Genomic DNA, 20,240 nt, shown 5'->3' on the forward strand with positions numbered 1-20,240 from the left:
TTTCCCTGAACGATGTGGGGGCACCTTGGCTAGTGCCAGGGTGCCCACACACTAAGTAACTTTGCACCTAACCTTCACCAAGTGAGGGTTAGACATATAGGTGACTTATAAGTTACTTATGTGTAGTGAAAAATGGCTGTGAAATAATGTGGACGTTATTTCACTCAGGCTGCAGTGGCAGTCCTGTGTAAGATTTGTCTGAGCTCCCTATGGGTGGCACAAGAAATGCTGTAGCCCATAGGGATCTCCTGGAACCTCAATACCCTGGGTACCTAAGTACCATATACAAGGGAATTATATGGGTGTACCAGTGTGCCAATGTGAATTGGTAGAATTAGTCACTAGCCTGCAGTGACAATTTTAGAAAGCAGAGAGAGCCTAAACACTGAGGTTCTGGTTAGCAGAGCCTCAGTGATACAGTTAGGCACCACACAGGGAACACACATAGGCCACAAACTGTCTAACTTGATCCCAGTGACACATATCAAACACACTGACAACATAGGGTTTTCACTATGAGCACTGGGCCCTGGCTAGCAGGATCCCACTGAGATAGTAAAAACACCCTGACATATACTCACAAACAGGCCAAAAGTGGGGGTAACAAGGCTAGAAAGAGGCTACCTTCCTACATGCCCCATGTTAGTCTGAGAATCGGTCCGGTCACAAAGTTGCTGCAGGGGTGGACTAAGGGTCCAGCCTGGGTGAACCACTGAGGGGGTTCAGTTTCTGTGATGCTCGGGGACGTAGGGACACCAGGGGTCCTGTTCTCCTTGGTCCGGGTGTAGAGGTGGTTTGGACCGTTAAGTTTACCGTCACCAGAGATGGTCGCAGTGCAGGGACCCACAGAAACAGGCTGCAGTGTAGCCTGTTGGGGGAGTGGTGGGGGGTTGGGGGAACAAGGTCAGGCAGTCTGGCTGAACCAACAGGTTGGCTTGGGTCTCATCGGCCTGGGGGACGTAGGGACACCAGTAGTCCTTTTCTCAGTCCAGGGCATCCAGGTGCAGAGTTGGTTTGGATTGTTAGGTTTACAGGGGAGATATGCAGGCGATGGCGGTGAAGGGTGGGGGTCTGCAGAATCAGGCTTCAGATGCCATCCACAGAGAGCAAGCTGGGGTGGGCTTCATCTCTGGAGGGCCTGGGGACCACGCTGACACCTTTGGCCCACTTCAACTCAGGATAGGTGGCTTGAGTCAGTGGTGATGTTCGGTGTCTGGTTTTTGATCGTCCCAGTCCTCACAGTTCTTTCCTGGGAGACTTCGGGTGCAGGGGTGCAGCTCACCCACTCGAAGTGAGTTCTTGTCTATTTGCAGAACACTGGCAGCTCTCCTAGTTTTTTGGAGGCTGCAGCGGCAGGACAGGCCGGTTGCTCCTCGAGGGTCGGGTGCAGCAGGCAGACTGGCAGCGTTGAAGCCAAGTCAGTCGTACTCCTCGGTTCTTGGGTTCAGCAGGCATCTCGTCCACTTCTCCTTTTGTGTCCAAAAAAGATTAAATGAACTGGTATCAGTGGGGACCCTAAAAACTCATTTAGGGGGCTTTGTGGGTTCCCTAAATACTCATTTAGGGGGTGTTGTGGGGAGTGAAGGGTAGTAGCCAAAGGACTACTTAACGTTGGGGTCACTACACGCCCTAGATGACCACTTCCTATTGGGAGTGGGCATCACCCTGTCCAAGGTCCCTAAATTCCACCACATGCAAGATGGCAGAGTTTCCTAAGTTGTGGCCACCCTACGGGTGTTCCCAGTCTGGAAGTGTGACACGTCTCCTGCATAGCTAATTTTCCTGCCTGTCCAGGTCCCAGATGGGGTTTTGGCATATTCCTCTGAGGAAAGCTAGATCTACATACCAAAGGCGATCAGCTTCTTTGATACTCCTGCCTTGTAATGTAGATCATCCTTTGGGGGGAGGGTTGTGTAAACACCCCAGCCCGGACAGGCTTTTGTCTCTGACCTCTTGAGAGCCGAGGCTCTCCCCTTGGAGGTCAGATTCTCGTATGCTGGGGGCATGCTGGCCAGAACCAGCAAGTGAGCTCACCAGCAGTTGGTAAGTTTTTCAGGGGTCACCTCTAAGGTGCCCCCTGGGTGCATGTATTAGTAAATACATCATTGGGTTTATTAATACAAGATGTTTGATACCAAACATCTCTAGGTTCAGAGAAGCCATCTTGTAGCTGTGGAATTCGTAGTGAGCAGTGTCCAGCACATGTATTTAAAATGGCTTCCCTGTACACTTACTGTGTCTAAGAATTGACAGAGACATAGTAGGGGCATATTTGCCCATGGATACATGCCCTTACTTGTAATATAATGCACCCTGCCTTAGGGCTGTAGGGGTGACTTACATATATTACATGCAGTGTTTAGCGACATGGCACACAGGGTGTGTGCCATGTCGGGTTTTCAATTTTGGAAGCGCCTAGTCACCTGCCAACTGGGTGGTCATTGGCAAGAAGACAATCAAGGGGGAGGTCTTTACTGACTACCACCCTTCTCCAAACTGAGGGTCCCAGCTATGCTTGGGGGCACTATTGCCACAGGCCTAACAGTGACCTCCCCTAGGATAACTCTTACCCTGGCAATCTCACCTTGGATATTCTGAAGTTCCAGCCTGTTATGCACAACATTGTGATTGGCACAGGTATTTCTCAGGGCAGTTGCTGGGATTCCATTCACCAGTAGGTCCAACTCCAACTCACCTGTTGGCCTCACTTTCCAGTTAAAGGGTAAGAGGACCTCCTTATTTAAGGAATCATCTCCTATGGCTACACTGGCAACCCCTGGGGGGTTACTAGTGGGCTTTTTTCTAGGACAGACAGTGTCCTTTTTTCGCTGCCCTGCCTGCCTACAGTCAAAGCACCGTGCCTTAGTGACATCCCAGTTCTTACCCTGGTACCTACTTTTGCTTTGTGAGGTGTCTTGAGACCCACCCGCCTGAAAAGATTTTTGGTGGCCTACAATGGACTCATTTTCAGGGTAGTCCACCTTTTTTGCTGGGGGTGGGGTGGTGGCGAGTACTCTGACTTTCTTGTGGTTACCCCCTCCATGTCTTGTCTCGGACTCCCTGGTTCTAAACCAATGATATCAGCCTTCCTACCCAGCTCTTGGGAGAGACTGGCCCCAGGTCCACTATGTTTTGATGCAGCTTCTCAGAAGTACAGTTACTTAATAGGTGTTCCTTTTATAATGAAATTATAAAGCTCATCATAATTTAGCACCTGACCTCACTTTAACCGACCATCTATTGCTTTCACTGAAAAGTCTGCAAAATCAGCCCAGGACTGACTGAGGGTTTTTGTGGGTCTCCCTAAACCTGATTCTGTATTCCTAAGTGGTCAACCCAATCCAAATCTCTCAATCGGGTTAGCCTTCATGCGATCATATGAGGTTGCATCTGCCTCATTCAGTGTGAGGAGTCTATCCCTCCACTTTCCTGAGAATAGTTCCCAAAGGAGAGTTCCCCAGTGCTCTTTCATACGTCTTCTGGAAACACAGGCCTTCTCATAGGCTGTGAGCAATTTGGTGATATCATCACCTTCCTCATATTTGTGGGCAATCCCTTTATCGATTTTAGGGTCAAAGTGCTCTACTCTGTCCCTAGTTGCAATATAGCTGCCACCATTAATGGGTGCTAAAATCATTTCTTTTGTTTTCTTCTCTATTTCCAGGATCCTGTCCTCCTGGGCAATTTTCCTAGCCAGTTGTTCTAAAAGCATCTCCTGTTCAGAGAGTCTATCTCTAGATTTGGGATAACTTGTATCATCCACTACAGGGGGTGTGCCTAGGCACTCTGGGTACCTTTTCTGCCCTTTCAATTTGAGGGGGATGGATCTACCTCTTCCTCACTTTCTTGAGTTATCAGGTCAGTGGCCTCCTCAGAAGGATTGGCCAGGTCATACCTCAGTGGTTCACAGCCTGTGGCCCGGGGACCCCTGTGGGTCCGCGAAGCCTCCTCAGGTGGTCTGTGAATGCTTAGAAAGTTTAACAATATTAACAGAGTAGGTCCCCAGCTTTCAGTAATGACTTAGTGGGGGGTCCTTGGACTCAAGTAATGAGTGAGTGGGGGTCCCTGGGTTCCAGTAATCACAAAGTGGGGGCGCACAGAAGTCAGAAGGTTGGGAACCACTGCTCTACCACAAACTCCTGGAGTTGTGCACTGATAGGGGGTGTGTCTGTTTTGACCTTTTTTGTTTTACAGAGGGCCCTCAGATCTTTGTGTGAAAGCTGAAGGTAGGGGTGAGGTTGAGCACCACAACCCTGTCCTCAGAGGTACTCATTATTTTACTTAAGTTCAGACCTTTTTGAGTAAGAAAAATAAAATCCTAACACAGGTTTTGCAGTCCTAACTACAGTAAGTGTTTTTTTTAAACAGTGTTAACCAGGGCCCTAAGTTACTTCTTGGAATTTGGAAAAATGCCCAATTCAAAAAATGTAATCTAACTAAAGGCAATTTGGGGATTTATTTGTGTTTTCGCCTATTGACCAAGTGGTATCAGCAAATACTAAGTCGCAGACCCCACCACTGTTCCAACAATGTAGGAAACTGTCTCTCTAAATAGTGCACTAAAATGAAGTACACTGTGCAGAGAGTCCAGTGAAACCCTAATTAGCATTATAGAGGCAACAGTAGATAGCACTAATGCTGTTTGTGGTAGTGTGGGCGAGCAATCACGCTTATCAGAGGTTAGTGCTAATCATTTGTTGTACTCAGAGGCAATAAATGAGACTCTCATTCAAACAATAAATCTGAGACCAATTTACAAAAATAATTATTTTTATATACGTTTCAAACCCAAGAATTTCGTAATCGGGTAAGTAGAGTTGCAAGTATAAATGCTTTGCAGTTTCAAAAATAGACACTTTTCAGAGTTCTGTCAATGTATGTTCAGCAAACACAGGATTAATGACTTACAAAGCTAATCTCGGGGAGTTAAGGTAAGCACTGGGCACTTGACCAAAAGGTCACACCAGGCGGCACAGGGGCGGCCAGGTGCAGTAAGGTGTTGAGTGCCCAGGTGTTTCCTATGGGAGTTTAACCCAATGACAAACAGGCTTTGGCTGGGAAGCCATTCAGGGAGAGCAGACAGGTAGGCAGTAGACTTGGGTGCTCAAGGACAGAGGTGCACCTTTGGTCCTCTTCTCCTGTGCCAAGGGGCGACGGATGCATGGGTGTCTTTAGGCACCAGGTTTTCACATCCAGGAGCACTCGCAGTCAGGGGGTCCTGTGTGTTGAGGTTGCAGACATCGTGGGGGAGCTGGCAGGGGTGGACCCAGGGTGAAGTCGATCTCCTAGGAGTTGGGGAACGTCATTGGCACCGATGACCCACCTCAGCGTGGGGGTCACAGTTGCAGTGGTTGCTGTAGCTTTTTTTCCTCTCCACAAGCCTGTGGGAGATGGTGCCTATGTGCAGAGGCTGCAGGCATCTCAGAAGAGTCTTAAGATATGTGAGACCACGCTGGACTCTGTCTCTGGGCAGCTTGGCACATGCTTTGGCACTGTCAGTTGGCTTAACCTTGGATCGTTATCGTTGGGTGCAGTGGTCACTTCTAGTGTCTGGTTTCCAGGGCCCAGCAGCTGCATTGTCTTTTCGTTGGAGTTTCTTATTGCAGAGCAAGTCTTGTGTCCATGGGAGACTTGAGTCTTTATTGAAAGCTGGACAAGTTGGCTTCATGTGCAGGATGCTTTGAGGTTAGCAGGCAGGCCAGAGCTCCAGGTCAGCTGCGTCTTTTCCTCTTCTGCGTATGCTACTCTTTGTCTGGGCTTTCTTAGGTTGTCAAAATCGGAGTTCTAGGATTCAGGAGTGCCACCTAAATACTCAATTTAGGGGGCGTTACAGGGAGTGCCAGGTAATAGCCAGTGGGCTGCCCAGCGTTAGGGTGACTAGACCCTTCTTATGACCACTTCTGTTTGTAGGTTTTCAGGGGGCACTTGGATGAGTTTGGGGAGGGGACCCTGATGGTGGCACAGTTGGTGATTCAGCCCTCAGAGACCTTCCTTAGTACCACAGGTGCTAGATACCAGGGGTACCATTTACCACTGACTTACTGTGGTAGCTAAAGAGTTTGCTAATTGTGCAAAACAACTGCAGTTTTGGGGAGAAAGATGTGAAAATGGGGACCTCGTTAGCAGGGAGCCAGTGCACAAACAGTCAAAGCCACATCGGAAACCAGGGAAAAAGTTGGAGCTAACCCATTTTAAAAAAAGAGTGCTTTCCTATGGGAGCACCAGCGTTTTAGGTTCCGGGCTCGGCGGCCATCTAGGGAAACCTACAAAACCCGGATATTTCTGAAAACTAGACACCCGGTGGAGTACGGAGAGGTGTGACTTACTTGAATCCCCCAACATTGTCTTACCCAGCATTTCGCTGCAACCCTCAAATTTAGCTAAAAAAAGAAAATCACATTTTTCTCAAATTTCTTTGTGGGATCACAGCACCAGTTTGGGGAGGTGGCAGAAATACTGTTGCCCCCTTCAGTTGGGGTCGAGGCATAGCCATGCCAGTGATGGTGGCCAGCTACTGCCCTTCTGTTGTAAAAATGAAAATGCTTCCCTGGTGTCTCGTGGCCTTTCTGCTCACCTTGGAGGACAGAAACGAGGAAATAATACCCATCTGCCCCCCAGGGGGAGTTGGGGGTGGGGGGCAGAAAGGCTGTGCCCATTTAAAAGGGGGATTGCCATGCCCATTCTGGACAGCCCCCACCCCTAGATGGGGGGGGTAGCCTGATGCCTAGAGGGTTTTCTGTGCTCCCACTAAATCCCCCCCCTCCCAGATTTGAGTCTGTTGCCACCATCTGCTTTGGTGGGGCAGGGGAGCAGAAAGACTGCTGATTTGTTTTGGAGGTGTTGTGGTAGTGGAAGACTGTTGGTTTTGAGGGTGGAGGGGATGGCATTGCAATGCCCATTTTGGGCAGCCCCCGCCTCTAAATGTTTATTAAAAAAAAATCCCTGGTTCTTGGTGGGCTTTCTGTACCACGCCCCCCCCCGTGGGGGTGGGGGGAAAGAGATCTGAGGCTTTTGCTCCCATCTGCCGCAGAGAGGGTTTCAGAAAGACTGAATTTTAAGGGGGCTGCATAAGTCCTTGCCCAAGCGGCCTCTCCTCTGTCTCTGGTGTCTAGTGGGTGAATCCCTGCTTCGGCGTTCCCCCAAGCAGTGATCGACTAGGCAGGGTGTACCATTGGAAAGGGAAGATTCTCCCCTTTCCAATGATGTATCTCCTGTCTTCCTCAGTGCGTGGGGGCTGAGTTAGCCCTCTGAGCACCGAGGCAGTGAAAGTGAAAATTCACTTTCACTTTTGGTTTCAATAAAATTACATCCACGCGCGCTTATCGTCATTTCACTGAAACAAAAGAAACAGCCCCTGGAGATGGGGAAGCCGTACCCCACCCCCCAAGGCTGTTTATTTCAACAGGGAATCCCTCTGGTGCCTGCGCCAGAGGGATTTCCAGTGCCATGTGCATTGACGGACGAGAGCTGTCCGACGCACATGAGCGCTTTAGCGTCTGACGGCTCCAGGCTGTCTGACGCATGAAAGTGGTTAACTGGGTACTATATGGACAAAAATATTTGCAGTGCAGTGTAGGAACATCCCCCGGTAGGGCCAATACTACATTTGCTCTAGGCCTCTTTACTGACCTTGCCCACCATAAACTTGAACCCTTTCAAACTTTAAATAACTGTGTTGCTTGTTAAAATAGTTAAATGGTGAATTACATGAAAATTCTAGGGATAATGGTCACTAATGAAAATAAAAATGTAAAAATATTCCTGCAGTGTGTTCAAGTGTGCTAGTAACCCAAATAAGGACCTTCTTAGTATATACTATATGCACCTTGCAATTGAGAAGACAACTGGAGCATAAAACTGCTTGGATGCCGAAATATTGGAATGTCAAATTTGTTAACCCAGTTTCCTCTGAATCATGCATAATTTCGACAGTGACAACTCTCTTCAATTTTCTCAACTAGGAATTGTGTAATAACAAGAGTTGCATTACGGAGGAAATGAGGATTCTTCTGTTAACGGGAAAGGTATGTTCTACTGCATCACTATCAATTGCATGGTACATTTCTGCTGTAACAAATTCAGAAACCTTTTTTTTTTCTTGACTTTAACTTCATCTTACATGGGTGGGAAAATGGAACCATTCTTCAGCCTCTGGAATAATCATTTGTAATTCTTCATTTTAGAGGTGTTGTTGGTTGCAACATCTTTCTCATGAACTGCCTATAATATTAGCAGATGCTTTAATTACTTCCTGCAATTCATAAGTTTTCTGCCTTTTAGTTTTCATCTTTTAATCATGACTTGGACTACCCTTTTTCATTTTTGCTTGGGAAAACATCTATGTAGTTTCCAACTAGCACTTGTGAGGAAATCGGTTTGTTGCGGAACAACAATGCCTTGGATACATTTAGAAAAATTAGGAAACTCTGCTAGCTGTTAGACCCATTTGGGATATACACAAACATTCACTTATTTATATAAAAGATTTTTATGCCGTAATTTATTTGTATATGGAAGAAGTTGGCTTTGTACATACTATCTCAAAGTGAGAGATAGTGTGCACAAAGTCCATGGGTTCCCCTTAGAGGTTGATAGTGGCAAAATTAGGTAATATTAATGCTCTGTTTTATGGTAGTGTGGTCGAGCAGTAGGCTTATCAGAGGGTAGAGTTAAGCATTTGTTGTACACACACAGGCAATAAATGAGGAACACACTCTCAAATACTTAACTCCAGGCCAATAGTTGTTATATAGAAAAATATATTTTCTTAATTTATTTTAGAACCTCAAGATTTAAGGTAAGTACGTAAAATGCAAGGTACTTCACACGGGTAAGTATAGAACTTTGATTCAAAGCAGTAGTACACACAGTTTTAGTTAAAATGGCAATAAGCTGTTTTAAAAGTGCACACAGTGCAAAAAATCATCAATTCCTGGGAGAGGTAAGTTTGATTAAGTTTTTCAGGTAAGTAAAGCACTTACATAGTCTGTCTCCTGGGCATAGGTAGCCCACCGTTGGGGGTCCAAGGCAACCCCAAAGTCACCGCACCAGCAACACAGGGCCAGACAGGTGCAGAGGTCAAAGGAGGACCCAAAACACATAGACGCCTATAGAGAAGATGGGTGCTCCGGTTCCAGTCTGCTTGCAGGTAAGTACCTGCGTCCTTGGGGAGCAGACCAGGGGGGGGTTTGTAGAGCACTGGGGGGGGCGGGGCACAAACAGGCACACAAAACACACCCTCAGTGGTACAGGGACAGCCATGTGCAGTGTGCAAAGTAGGCCTCGGGTTTGCTATTGAAAGCAATGGAGGGACCCGGGGGTCACTTAGGCAATGCAGGCAGGGCACAGGGGGGCTTCTCGGGCTAGCTACCGAATGAGCTAGGATGAGGGCTGACTGCTGGTCACTCCTGCACTGGTAGGTGGTTCCTCTTGGTCCTGGGGGCTGCGGTACTTGGTCCAGGCTTCGGGTTCCTTTGTTACCAGGCAGTCGTGGCCAGGGGGAGCCTCTGGATCCTCTATGCAGACATCACTGTGGGCTTGCAGGGGGGTCGACTCAGGGTACTTTCGTCGTAGTCGCCTGGGAGTCCTCTCTGCAGTGTTCGTTCTCTGGAGCTCGAGCCGGGGGCATCGTGTGCAGAGTGAGAAGTCTCACGCTTCGGCGAGAAGAGAGAGTTCTTTGGAAGTTGCAAAGTTGTTGCTGGTTTTTGAACAGTGCTGCTGTTCTCGTGAGTTTCTTGGTCCTTCGGTTCAGGGCAGTCCTCTGAGTCCTCAGAGGTCACTGGTCCCTGTCAGATGCGTCACTGTGCTGGTTCTTTGAGTCTGGAGACTGGCCGGTAGGGTTGGGGCCAAGTGAGTTGTCTCTGTCGTCCCTGCGGGGCTTTCAGGTCAGCAGTCCTTCTTTGTGTAGGTTGCAGGAATCTGATTTCCTAGATTCAGAGTCACCCCTAAAAACAAAAGTTAGGGGTGTGTTTAGGTCTGGGGGCAGGAGCCAATGGCTACTGTCCTGGAGGGTGGCTACACCCTCTTTGTGCCTTCTCCCTGAGGGGAGGGGGGGGGCACATCCCTATTCCTGTTGGGGGAATCCTCCAAAAACCAAGATGGAGGATTTCTAAAGGCAGGGGTCACCTCAGCTCAGGGTACCCTAGGGGCTGTCCTGACTGGTGGGGGACTCCTTCTTTTTCCTCATGATCTCCTCTGGACTTGCCACCAAAAGTGGGGGCTGTGTTCAGGGGTCGGGCAACTCTACTAGCTGGAGTGCCCTGGGGCATTGTAACACGGAGCCTGAGCCTTTGAGGCTCACTGCTAGGTGTTACAGTTCCTGCAGAGGGGAGGTGTTAAGCACCTCCACCCAGTGGAGGCTTTGTTTCTGGCCTCAGAGAGCACAAAGGCTCTCACCCCAGGGGGTCAGAAACTTGTCTCAGTGGCAGGCTGGCACAGACCAGTCAGTCCTGCACTGAAGGATTGGGTAAAATACAGGGGGCATCTTCTAAGATGCCCTCTGTGTGCACTTTTTAATAAATCCAGCACTGGCATCAGTGTGGGTTTATTATTCTGAGAAGTTCATACCAAACTTCCCAGTGTTCAATGTAGCCATTATGGAGCTGTGGAGTTAGTTTTGACAAACTCCCAGACAATATACTAAATATGGCCACACTGTACTTACAATGTCTAAGATTTGACTTAGGCACTGGAGGGGCATATTGCTCGTGCAGCTATGCCCTCACCTGTGGTAGAGTGCACCCTGCCTTAGGGCTGTAACCCCTGCTAGAGGGGTGACTTCCTATGACACAGGCAGAATATTGTGTGCATGGCATCCTGCGGGGGATGCCATGTCGACTTTGCCTTTTTCTCCCCACCAACACACACAATCTGAAATGGCAGTGTGCATGTGTTAGGTGAGGGGTCCCTTAGGGTGGCACAACACATGCTGCAGCCCTTAGGGACCTTCCCTGGCCACAGGGCCCTTGGTACCACTGGGACCTTCTACAAAGGACTTATCTGTGTGCCAGGGGTGTGCCAATTGTGGAAACAATGGTACATTTTTAGTGAAAGAACACTGGTGCGGGGGCCTGGTTAGTAGGATCCCAGTACACGCACACAGTCAAGTCAGCATCATTATCAGGCAAAAAGCGTGAAGGGGGGTGTAACTGCAACAGGGAGCCATTTTCCTGCAGTATAAAAATACATATTACAATCCAAGATATTGATTGGCATGCTGCTGTGAAAAATATTGATCTTGGAGAAGGGGGAGAACAGGGTAAGGTGGAGTGGGGAGAATAAGAGCAAACTTTTTGATGTGATTTTATGTAAAATCTAAAATGAGTAAACTTGAAGCAGAGAAATAAATCGAATATTTAGTGTATACTTAGCAATGAACTAAGTATAGCATAACCCACCTATCGACCGCATATTCTTTAGACATTACTGGAACTTATTCCAGTAAAACTCAGTTTGAAAGCTGTTTTTTACCAACATTCACTTCTAACCGTGCAACGGGTAACCCCTCACCGAAATAGAACTAGCAAGCATCACCAAAGCCAAAAGCTCTTGCCCATGTAGTTTAGTGGTCAGGCCTATGCATGAGAGTTTCTTTAGGCTGCTCTTAGATGGCCTTCCACCATCTTAGAAGGATAAATTGAGAATAAACAAAAAAAATAAAAAATCACAAGTTGGCCGCTGAATGTGCATGCAGTGCAGCCATCTCGGAATGTTTTAGAGGCAAACAAGATAAATGTTGTGTGCATGCATATGTAGTGACCATCTTGGAATGTTGTTTTCCCAAGCATAGAGAAAAAGCATTCCAAGCCTACTGCAGTAAGCATGCTTATGTGGAGGCGGCCATCTAGTTTTCTCCCCAGTTTGTTCTTAGTTTGTCATACCAGGGCATGATGGTGATTGCCTCCTTGAAATGGTGTATCTGATAGAGACATCTAGTTGCAGATTCCTAACCTTGGAATTTCCCCCATGCATCTGTCTGGATTCCGAGATGTTTTTCGATCAGCACCCCTGTGCGCCATTAGGTGGCATCAATCGCATCCGCCCTTGGCATTCGCACCAGATGTGATGTTGCTGGTTGTGGGAAGTTGGCTCTGTATATACTATCTCAAAGTAAGAGATAGCGTGCACAAAGTCCAAGGGTTCCTATTAGTGGTAAGATAGTGGCAAAATTAGATAATTTTAATACTCTATTTTGTGGTAGTGTGGTCGAGCAGTAGGCTTATCTGAGGGTAGTGTTAAGCATTTGTTGTACACACAGGCAATAAATGAGGAACACACACTCAAAGACTTAACTCCAGGCCAATAGTTTTTATTGAGAAAAATATATTTTCTTAATTTATTTTTAGAACCACAAGTTCAAGATTTGAAGTAAATACATAAAATGCAAGGTACTCCACACAGGTAAGTTAGGAACTTTGAATTAGAGCAGTAACATACACAGTTTTAGTTAAAATGGCAATAAGCTATTTTAAAAGTGGACACAGTGCAAAAACCAACAGTTCCTGGGGGAGGTAAGTAATGGTTAGATTTTCAGGTAAGTAAGGCACTTAGAAGTTGAAGTTGCTGGGCATAGGCAACCCACCGTTGGGGGTTCAAGGCAACCCCAAAATGACCACACTAGCAGCACAGGGCCGGTCAGGTGCAGAGGTCAAAGAGGTGCCCAAAACACATAGGCGCCTATGAAGAACAGGGGTGCTCTGGTTCCAGTCTACCTACAGTTAAGTACCTGCGTCTTCGGAGGGCAACCGGGTGGGGTGGGGTATAGGATTCAGTGGAGGGACCCAGGGGTCACTCTAGCGCTGCAGGCAGGGCACAGAGGGGCTTCTCGGGCCAGCCACCAACTGGGCTAGGCAGCGGGTCGCCTGATGGTCACTCCAGTACTGAAGTTCGGTTCCTTCTGGTCCTGGGGGCTGCGGGTGCAGTGCTTGGTCCAGGCATCAGGTTCCTTGTTACAGGCAGTTGCGGTCAGGGGAGGCTCTGGATTCTCTCTGCATGCGTCGCTGTGGGGGTTCAGGGGGGTCGTCTCAGGTTACTCATGAGGTTGCGGTCGCCTGGGAGTCTTTTCTGTAGTGTTGGTTCTCTGGAGCTCGAGCCGGGGGCGCTGGGTGCAGAGGGTGAAGTCTCACGCTTCCGGCGGGAAGAGTGAGTTCTTTAGAAGTTGCTTCTTTGTTGCAAAAGATGTTGCTGTTGTTGAGCAGAGCCGCTGCTCACTGGAGTTTCTTGGTCCTTTGGCTCAGGGCAGTCCTCTGAGGCTTCAGAGGTCGCTGGTCCCTGTCCAATGCGTCACTGTTGCAGTTTTCTTCGAGTCAGGAGACAGGTCGGTAGGGCTGGAGAGAAAGCAGTTGTCGTCTGTCATCTCTGCAGGGCTTTCAGGTCAGCAGACCTTCTTGTTTCAGGTTGCAGGAATCTGATTTCCTGGGTTCTTGGGTGCCCCTAAATACTACATTTAGGGGTGTATTTAGGTCTGGGGGGCAGTAGCCAATGGCTACTGTCCTGGAGGGTGGCTACACCCTCTTTGTGCCTCCTTCCTGAGGGGAGGGGGGGGCACATCCCTAATCCTATTGGGGGAATCCTCCAAACTTAAGATAGAGGATTTCTAAAGGCAGGGGTCACCTCAGAACACCGTAGGGGCTGTCCTGACTGGTGGGTGACTCCTCCTTGTTTTTCTCATTATTTCCTCCAGCCTTGCCTCCAAAAGTGGGAGCAGTGGCTGGAGGTGCGGGCATCTCCACTAGCTGGGATGCCCTGTGGCGCTGTAACAAAAGGGGTGAGCCTTTGAGGCTCACCACCAGGTGTTATAGTTCCTGCTGGGGGAGGTGAGAAAGCACCTCCACCCAGTACAGGCTTTGTTCCTGGCCACAGAGTGACAAAGTCACTCTTCCCCAGCAACTCGACTGGTTGTAGCAGGCTGGCAGAAACTGGTCAGCATAGCACTAGGAGTGCCAAACCATATACTAAAAAAAAAAACTGCATGCGAAAACCACACCCTACTCCCACAACCACCCTTACGACTGGAGAAGTACTATCACCACAAGGGTAAGTAGGTAGGATTCCCCAGGCACCCCTTTGCAGAGTAGAAATCTCGGGTCAATGTCCATAGGATAACATGGGGATATCGGGGTTGGAGTTTTGACGTTTTGCGACCCTTCCCTGAGGACCATGAAGAAATCCTTTGGGACAAGGGAGGTTGAATAGTGCCCCCACATGTGGATTCCCAGAACAGTAGAGTACCTACAGCAGGGAGCCCAGGTGCATAGGGATGAAGTTGTGTCGGAACTTCCTGCTGAAATCAGTGGAGACCTCGGTTGTCCAGCTGCTGTCGCGATCCATGAACCAGGTCAGTGGAACCAAGGCATGGATTCCAGAAGAGGACCTAAGGAGAGAGGGGACAAAGTCCAAACCACGTGGAGGTGCTCAGGCGATTCAGGAGGGCAGTGTCCACCCTTCTTGGTGATACTTCCTGCAGGACGAAGAAGTGCAGCTGTGGAGTCCAGGTGATGCAGGAGGATTCCAGGAGTTGTCTACAAGCTGTCCCACACTGGTTGTCGGATTGCAGAGGAGTCAGTGGTCCGACACCAACAAGCCTTGTCAAATGCTAAGAAGCGTTGTGCGGAGTTTGCAGGATTTTTTGGGACCAGCAAGGTCCATGTTGACCCAGCCTTGGCAAAGTAGGTCAGGGCCAGCCCCTCAGCAAGCAGGAGAGCCAGCAAGAATTATTGGAGCCCCCCCCATCAGGACCTGTTGGCAGCAGTCACAGGGAGGCCTCAGCAGCATAGCAAAGAGGGATGGCCATGTCGCAGGAATTGCAGAGTGGGCATCTTTCTTGGAACTGGAGAGTGCTGGGGCTTCTTGGAGCTAGGAGGTCTTCTGGCTGAAGAGCCAACAAGCCTTGGCAACAAGCAGATGCGGTGCACAGGGGTTCCAGCCAAGCAGCTCCAGCAAGGGACCACAAACTTTCCAGTTGCAAGAAAGATAAGACAGACCTCTGAAGAGCCGCAGTGCCTTAGAGAGTCTGTCGGACAGGAGGATCCACAAGCTGATTGTCGTCGTTGCGGTGCATGAGGGTGCAGGTGAGTGACTACTTCACTTCAAGTGCGATTCCTTCTTTCTTTACTAAGTGCAGGCAGAGTCCCAATGACTCTGGAGGATGCACAGCCACAGGGTTGCAGAAGTCCTTGCATACAGTAGAAACAAAGTTGCGGTAGGAGCCCTTCTACTGGTTAGTCTTGCTCCTGGTTCCAGTGAAGAACAGTTTTTCTTTTCAGATTACAGAAGTGTCCTGCAGATGAGACGTGCATCCTGTTCCTGAAGTCTTGTAGATTAATCTGTTGTTCCCCCTTCTCCCCCCTCCCCCCCACCACCACCCTGCCCCCCACCCCTCAAAAACAAACTAAGCATGCCTAGGTTCATTGAAGCCATTATATAGTTGGACATCTTTGGTTGACCAGTGTCCACTACATACCTTAAGATGGCTTCCCTGCACCTTCAAAGCCCAGGGAATGGAGTCTGGGGTTTGTAGGGGCACCTCTGCTCATGCTAGGGTGCCTTCACACTTAGAACTTTGCACCCTGCCCTTGGGCTGAAGGGCCTACCTTAGGGGGGACTTACGGGGTCAGAGTGCAGTGAAAATGATATAAGCCAAACCTTATATCTAGAGTGAAAGATGCATGCACCATTTCACACAGGCTGCAATGACAGGCCTGCAGTCGCACTTTGCATGGGCCTTATGGGTGGCACAATACATGCCGCAGCCCATGGGGAACCCTTGGTGTACTAGTACCCTGGGGACCTAAGTACCATATACTAGGGACTTATAAGGGTGCACCAGTATGCCGTTTGCGGGGTGTAAAAGTTACCTTATGTAGGAAGTTGGCTCTGTATATACTAAATCAAAATGAGATAGTGTGCATAGAGTCCATGGGTTCCCCAGAGGCTTAACAGACACTAAAGTAGATAATACTAATACTCTCTTGTGGTAGTGGGGTCGAGCAGTTAAGCTTATCAGAGGGTGGTGCAAAGCATTTATTGTGCACACACAGACAATAGAAAAAACACACACTAAATGACTTAACTCCTGACCAATTTTTTTTATATAGAAAAAAAATATTTTCTTTATTTTTAGAACCACAAGATTCAAGTTGCAGTTAAGTATAGTATTACAATAGATTCATATTTCACACATGTATCCACAGCACTTTGTTTGAAATTGATAAGTTATACAGTTTTTAAAATAATGGCAATAATCTGTTTTAAAAATGGACACAGTGCAATTTTCAGAAACAATTCCTGGGAGGAAGAAATGTTAGTTCGATTTACAGGGAAGTACAACACTCAGTTTAATCCTCTGGGTTTTAGGAAGTCCACTGGTTGGGGTTCGAGTTAACCCCAAACACCCACCATCAGCAACACGGAGCCGGCCGGATGCAGAGGTCAAAGATGAGCAAGCTTAACGTCGGCTCCTATGGAGACAGCGGGTACTCGGAATTCGGTCTGCCTGCAGGTAAATACCCATGACTCGGAGGGAAGACCAGGTAGGAGTAGAAGAGCACTGAAGGGGCCACAAGTAGACACCAAAAACACACCCTCAGCGGCACTGGGGCGGCCGAGTACAGGATGCAGACAGGACATCAGGTTTTCAATGTTGGTCTGTGAGGGAATCAGCGGTCACTCAGGCTGCATGTGAGGTCCAGGAGGTCAGCTCGGGCAGACCACAGGTCTGAACGCTGCTACACCGGAAGTCTGGTTCTCCAAGGCCTGGGGGCTGCGGGTGCAGTGGATCTTTGGCCGTCGGTTATCTTCATCCGGAGCTTACACGCTCAGGGGGGTCCTTGGGATTCTCTCTGAAGGCGTTGTTGTTCTAGATATGTAAATGCACAGCATGGACATCTTTTTCTTACTCTCCCTATATACTACTTATCTCACCTGCTTGCGGGAAAACAATCTTATCAAAAGGACTCTATGCCCATGCGCAATATCACCGAGAAGAGGAGTCACTCGATCTTACGACTCAAAAAGATTCTTCAAACAAAAACAACTTTCAACTCTCCGAACCCTACAATAGATGGTGGACGTATGCAAAGCGTGTGAATCTACAGCACTACAATCCATAAACAGATGTCTAATGGGTAAGGAACATTTTCCTTCCCGCCTGTGGTGCCGCCAAAAGTGGGGTCAGGACAGTGGGGTTGATCATCTGGAGAGACCTGGGTCGCATTACAAAGGCAGCAAGGCTTTTGAAGCTCCCCACCTTGGAATGTCCATCCTGCCTGGAAGAGGAGGTCACACCTCTGCCCAGAGCAGACATTTCTCTCAGGTGCTCAAGAGCGCTGGCTTTCACCTTGGGGGGCCAGAAATGCCTCTGGTCCTGACCGGTTCAGCCACCACAGTCAGTCAGCACGGTGGTAGGTTTTCAGGGACCACCTCTGTGTGCATTTATGAATGCTTCCATCACTGGGGTCAGTGAGGGTTTATTATTCTGAGATGTTTGATACCAGACATCCCAGGATTCAGAGAAGCCATCATTTAGCTGGGGTACTTGTAATGATCAGTACATCCATTCAAAATGGCTTCCCTCTGCAATTGCTATGTCTCAGAATTGACAGAGACATAGCAGGGGCATATATGCATATATGCCTGTTCATGCATGTATGCCCTCATGCATATATGCCCTCACGTGCCTGGATGCACCCTGCCTCAACTGGCACATACAGTGATAGAGGACCTGACACACAGGGGTGTATGACAGGTCGTGTTTTCAATTTTGCCTGCACCAACATACACCATCTGCAATGGCAATATTGTGTGGGTTTGGTGAGGGGTGCCTGAGGGTGGCACAATTGGTGCTGCAGCCCTCAGAGACTGTCCTTAGTGCCCTAGGTACCAGAGGTACCATTTACTATGGACTTACAGTGGTAGCTAAAGAGTGCCAATTGTGCAAAATAACTGTGCAGTTTTTTGTATAGAGGTCTGACACTGGGGACCTGGTAAGCAGGCACCCAGTGCACTAACAGTCAAAATCACACCAGAAACCAGGCAAAAAATGGGGACTAACCATGTCAAAAAGTGTGCTTTCCTACAGACGGGCACTATGCCAATTCGGTCCTTCAGGACTTTCTGGTGTGATCTTGATTCGCAGATCCACCTCTGGGGATGGTATTGCTTGGGTATCTATTCTAAGGTAAGCAGTCTGCAACTAGATGTCTTGATCAGATGAATAAGTTACATACTTTGCTTTGGGCACCTTTCTGGTTACGGGCACTGTTATTACTTGGCCTCTTCACCTCAAGCTTACGGTGGGCACGTCTAAGTGCATGACGTTATCTCATTATTTGGTTTATCAGTTGACTTATATTGTACATGGGTGATCACATTTGTCTAGTGGTGTATTGTGCATGTGTGAGACATTTCTTTTTGGCTTCGATTTTCTGTAACAAAAACACTTTGATAGTCATTTTGTTTCTTGTCTCTGTCACTTAAGCTCAGGGTAACGTGAGCTTTTCTGTACATATTGTTTGCCGCCTTTAAAAAGTCTGAGAAAACATGTTGGCTGCTGTCATTTGGAAGTGCTGTAGATTTCTGAGAACTTGGAGGAAATTTGAAGAATAAATGTAACTTGCAACAAACTTCAGCCCTCACAGACTTTTATTATGCCTTTGTATAGAAAAATGTCCCTTTTATACATAGTCACCATCCATCCCTACAACCCCTCTTCCCCCCCCCCCCCCCTTTTCTTTCAACTGGTACAGAGGTTTTTCGACTGAGGTGCACCTGGCTCCTGCCTAACAGGCTGCCTGTGCTCTTATCCCAAAAACTGGTTACATGGTGAACAATTGGCACACTCCTCCACCCATGTATGTCCCTAGTAAGTTGTTACCCAGGTACCTAGGACCTCGGTAGAGGAGAGGGCCCCTAAGGGCTTCAGCACAGAGTATGCAACCCTCAGGGATCCCTCTTAAAACTTAGAAGTACACAGCTGCCATTGCAGTCTGTGCCTTAGTGCAAGCCAGGAGAAAATGTGACATGACACACCCTTGGTGTGCAATGCCCCCATCACTGCAGCTAAGTATATGTAAGTCACCCCTTAAGGCAGGCCTAAAAGTTACTGCGTGACCATAGCTGCACTAGTGGATATGGCCCTGTGATGCTCAGTCCCATTGCTGAGCATTGCAAGTGAACCAGAAAGTCATTTTAAGTTATGTGCTGGACACTTGTCAACACAAGTGACAAAGTCCCATAATTTCACGGAACCCCATGGTGTTTGGTATCAAATACCTTGTCTTGATAAATCCAGATTTATTCGGATGTGCACCCCATTGGCACCTTGGGGGTACCACCTGTGCCCCACTAGTCTCTCTCTTGGTGTGCTGACTGACTAGCTTAGTCCAATCTCCCACCACCATGCACGTTTCTGACCCATTGGAGGTGAGAGCCCACACTCTGAGGTCAGAAACAATGCCTGCTCTGGAGAGAGGTGTTACCACTCACCCCAGCAGGATGGCATGCAGATCTGCATACCAAGACCAGGGTCATAAAAAGACACTCCGTTAGAACTCCCCTAAATTCAGTATTTAGGCCTGCTCTCTGACACCAGAAGCCATATCCGCCTGACAGCAAGAAGACTACACAGAACAGCGAGAACTGCGAACGATTGGTAAACTCTTGTGCGAAACCCTCCCTGCTTACCTTCTTACCTGCTGCCTTCCCAACAAATGCAACATCACAACTCTTCCTGCAGCTGTGAGGACTCCAAAAGTCTCTGAGGTTCTCCAGCAGTTCGCCAGCATCTGCCCTGGAGTGGAGGAGCCCACTCACCTGCTTCTGCTGGCACCAGCCACAGCATCCAGTTCACCAGCCTGCCGACTCCCCCAGTCCACCATCGCAGCAGCTGTCCAGGAGAAGGTCCCCGTGCTCCAAGAAGTCAGTCCTGTCTCCCCACCAGGTGAGAAGAACCCTGCTCTGTGGGCCCCACCCACAGAGCCCCCCGTCTTGGGAGCTCCTAGACTTGTCCCCAAGTACCCCCTCTCATTCACTTTCCAGGTGGCCATCACTGTATTTAGAGAAGCCATCATGTAGCTGGGGAACCTGTAGTGACCAGTGTCTGGCACATGCATTTAAAAGGGTTTCCCTGGAAACTTAGTATGTCTGAGAGTTCACGAAAACATAGTATGGGTGTATCTGCTTGTGTAGGTATACCCTCACATGTAATAAAATGCACCCTGCCTTAGGGCTTGTAAGGCCTGCTA

General features: G+C 48.5%; 1 protein-coding gene across 1 annotated transcript in view; it reads left to right on the forward strand.

Annotated features, from left to right (window-relative positions):
* PDS5A (PDS5 cohesin associated factor A) overlaps positions 1-20,240 on the forward strand; it is an 831,005-nt gene that overhangs the window by 665,120 nt on the left and 145,645 nt on the right. Inside the window, exon 29 of the mRNA XM_069202018.1 lies at positions 7,962-8,024. Coding sequence (XP_069058119.1) covers positions 7,962-8,024 — 63 coding nt within the window. The remainder of the gene's footprint in view (positions 1-7,961; positions 8,025-20,240) is intronic.

Source organism: Pleurodeles waltl, chromosome 1_2 (assembly GCF_031143425.1).
Source record: "Pleurodeles waltl isolate 20211129_DDA chromosome 1_2, aPleWal1.hap1.20221129, whole genome shotgun sequence".
NCBI classification, from domain to species: domain Eukaryota; kingdom Metazoa; phylum Chordata; class Amphibia; order Caudata; family Salamandridae; genus Pleurodeles; species Pleurodeles waltl.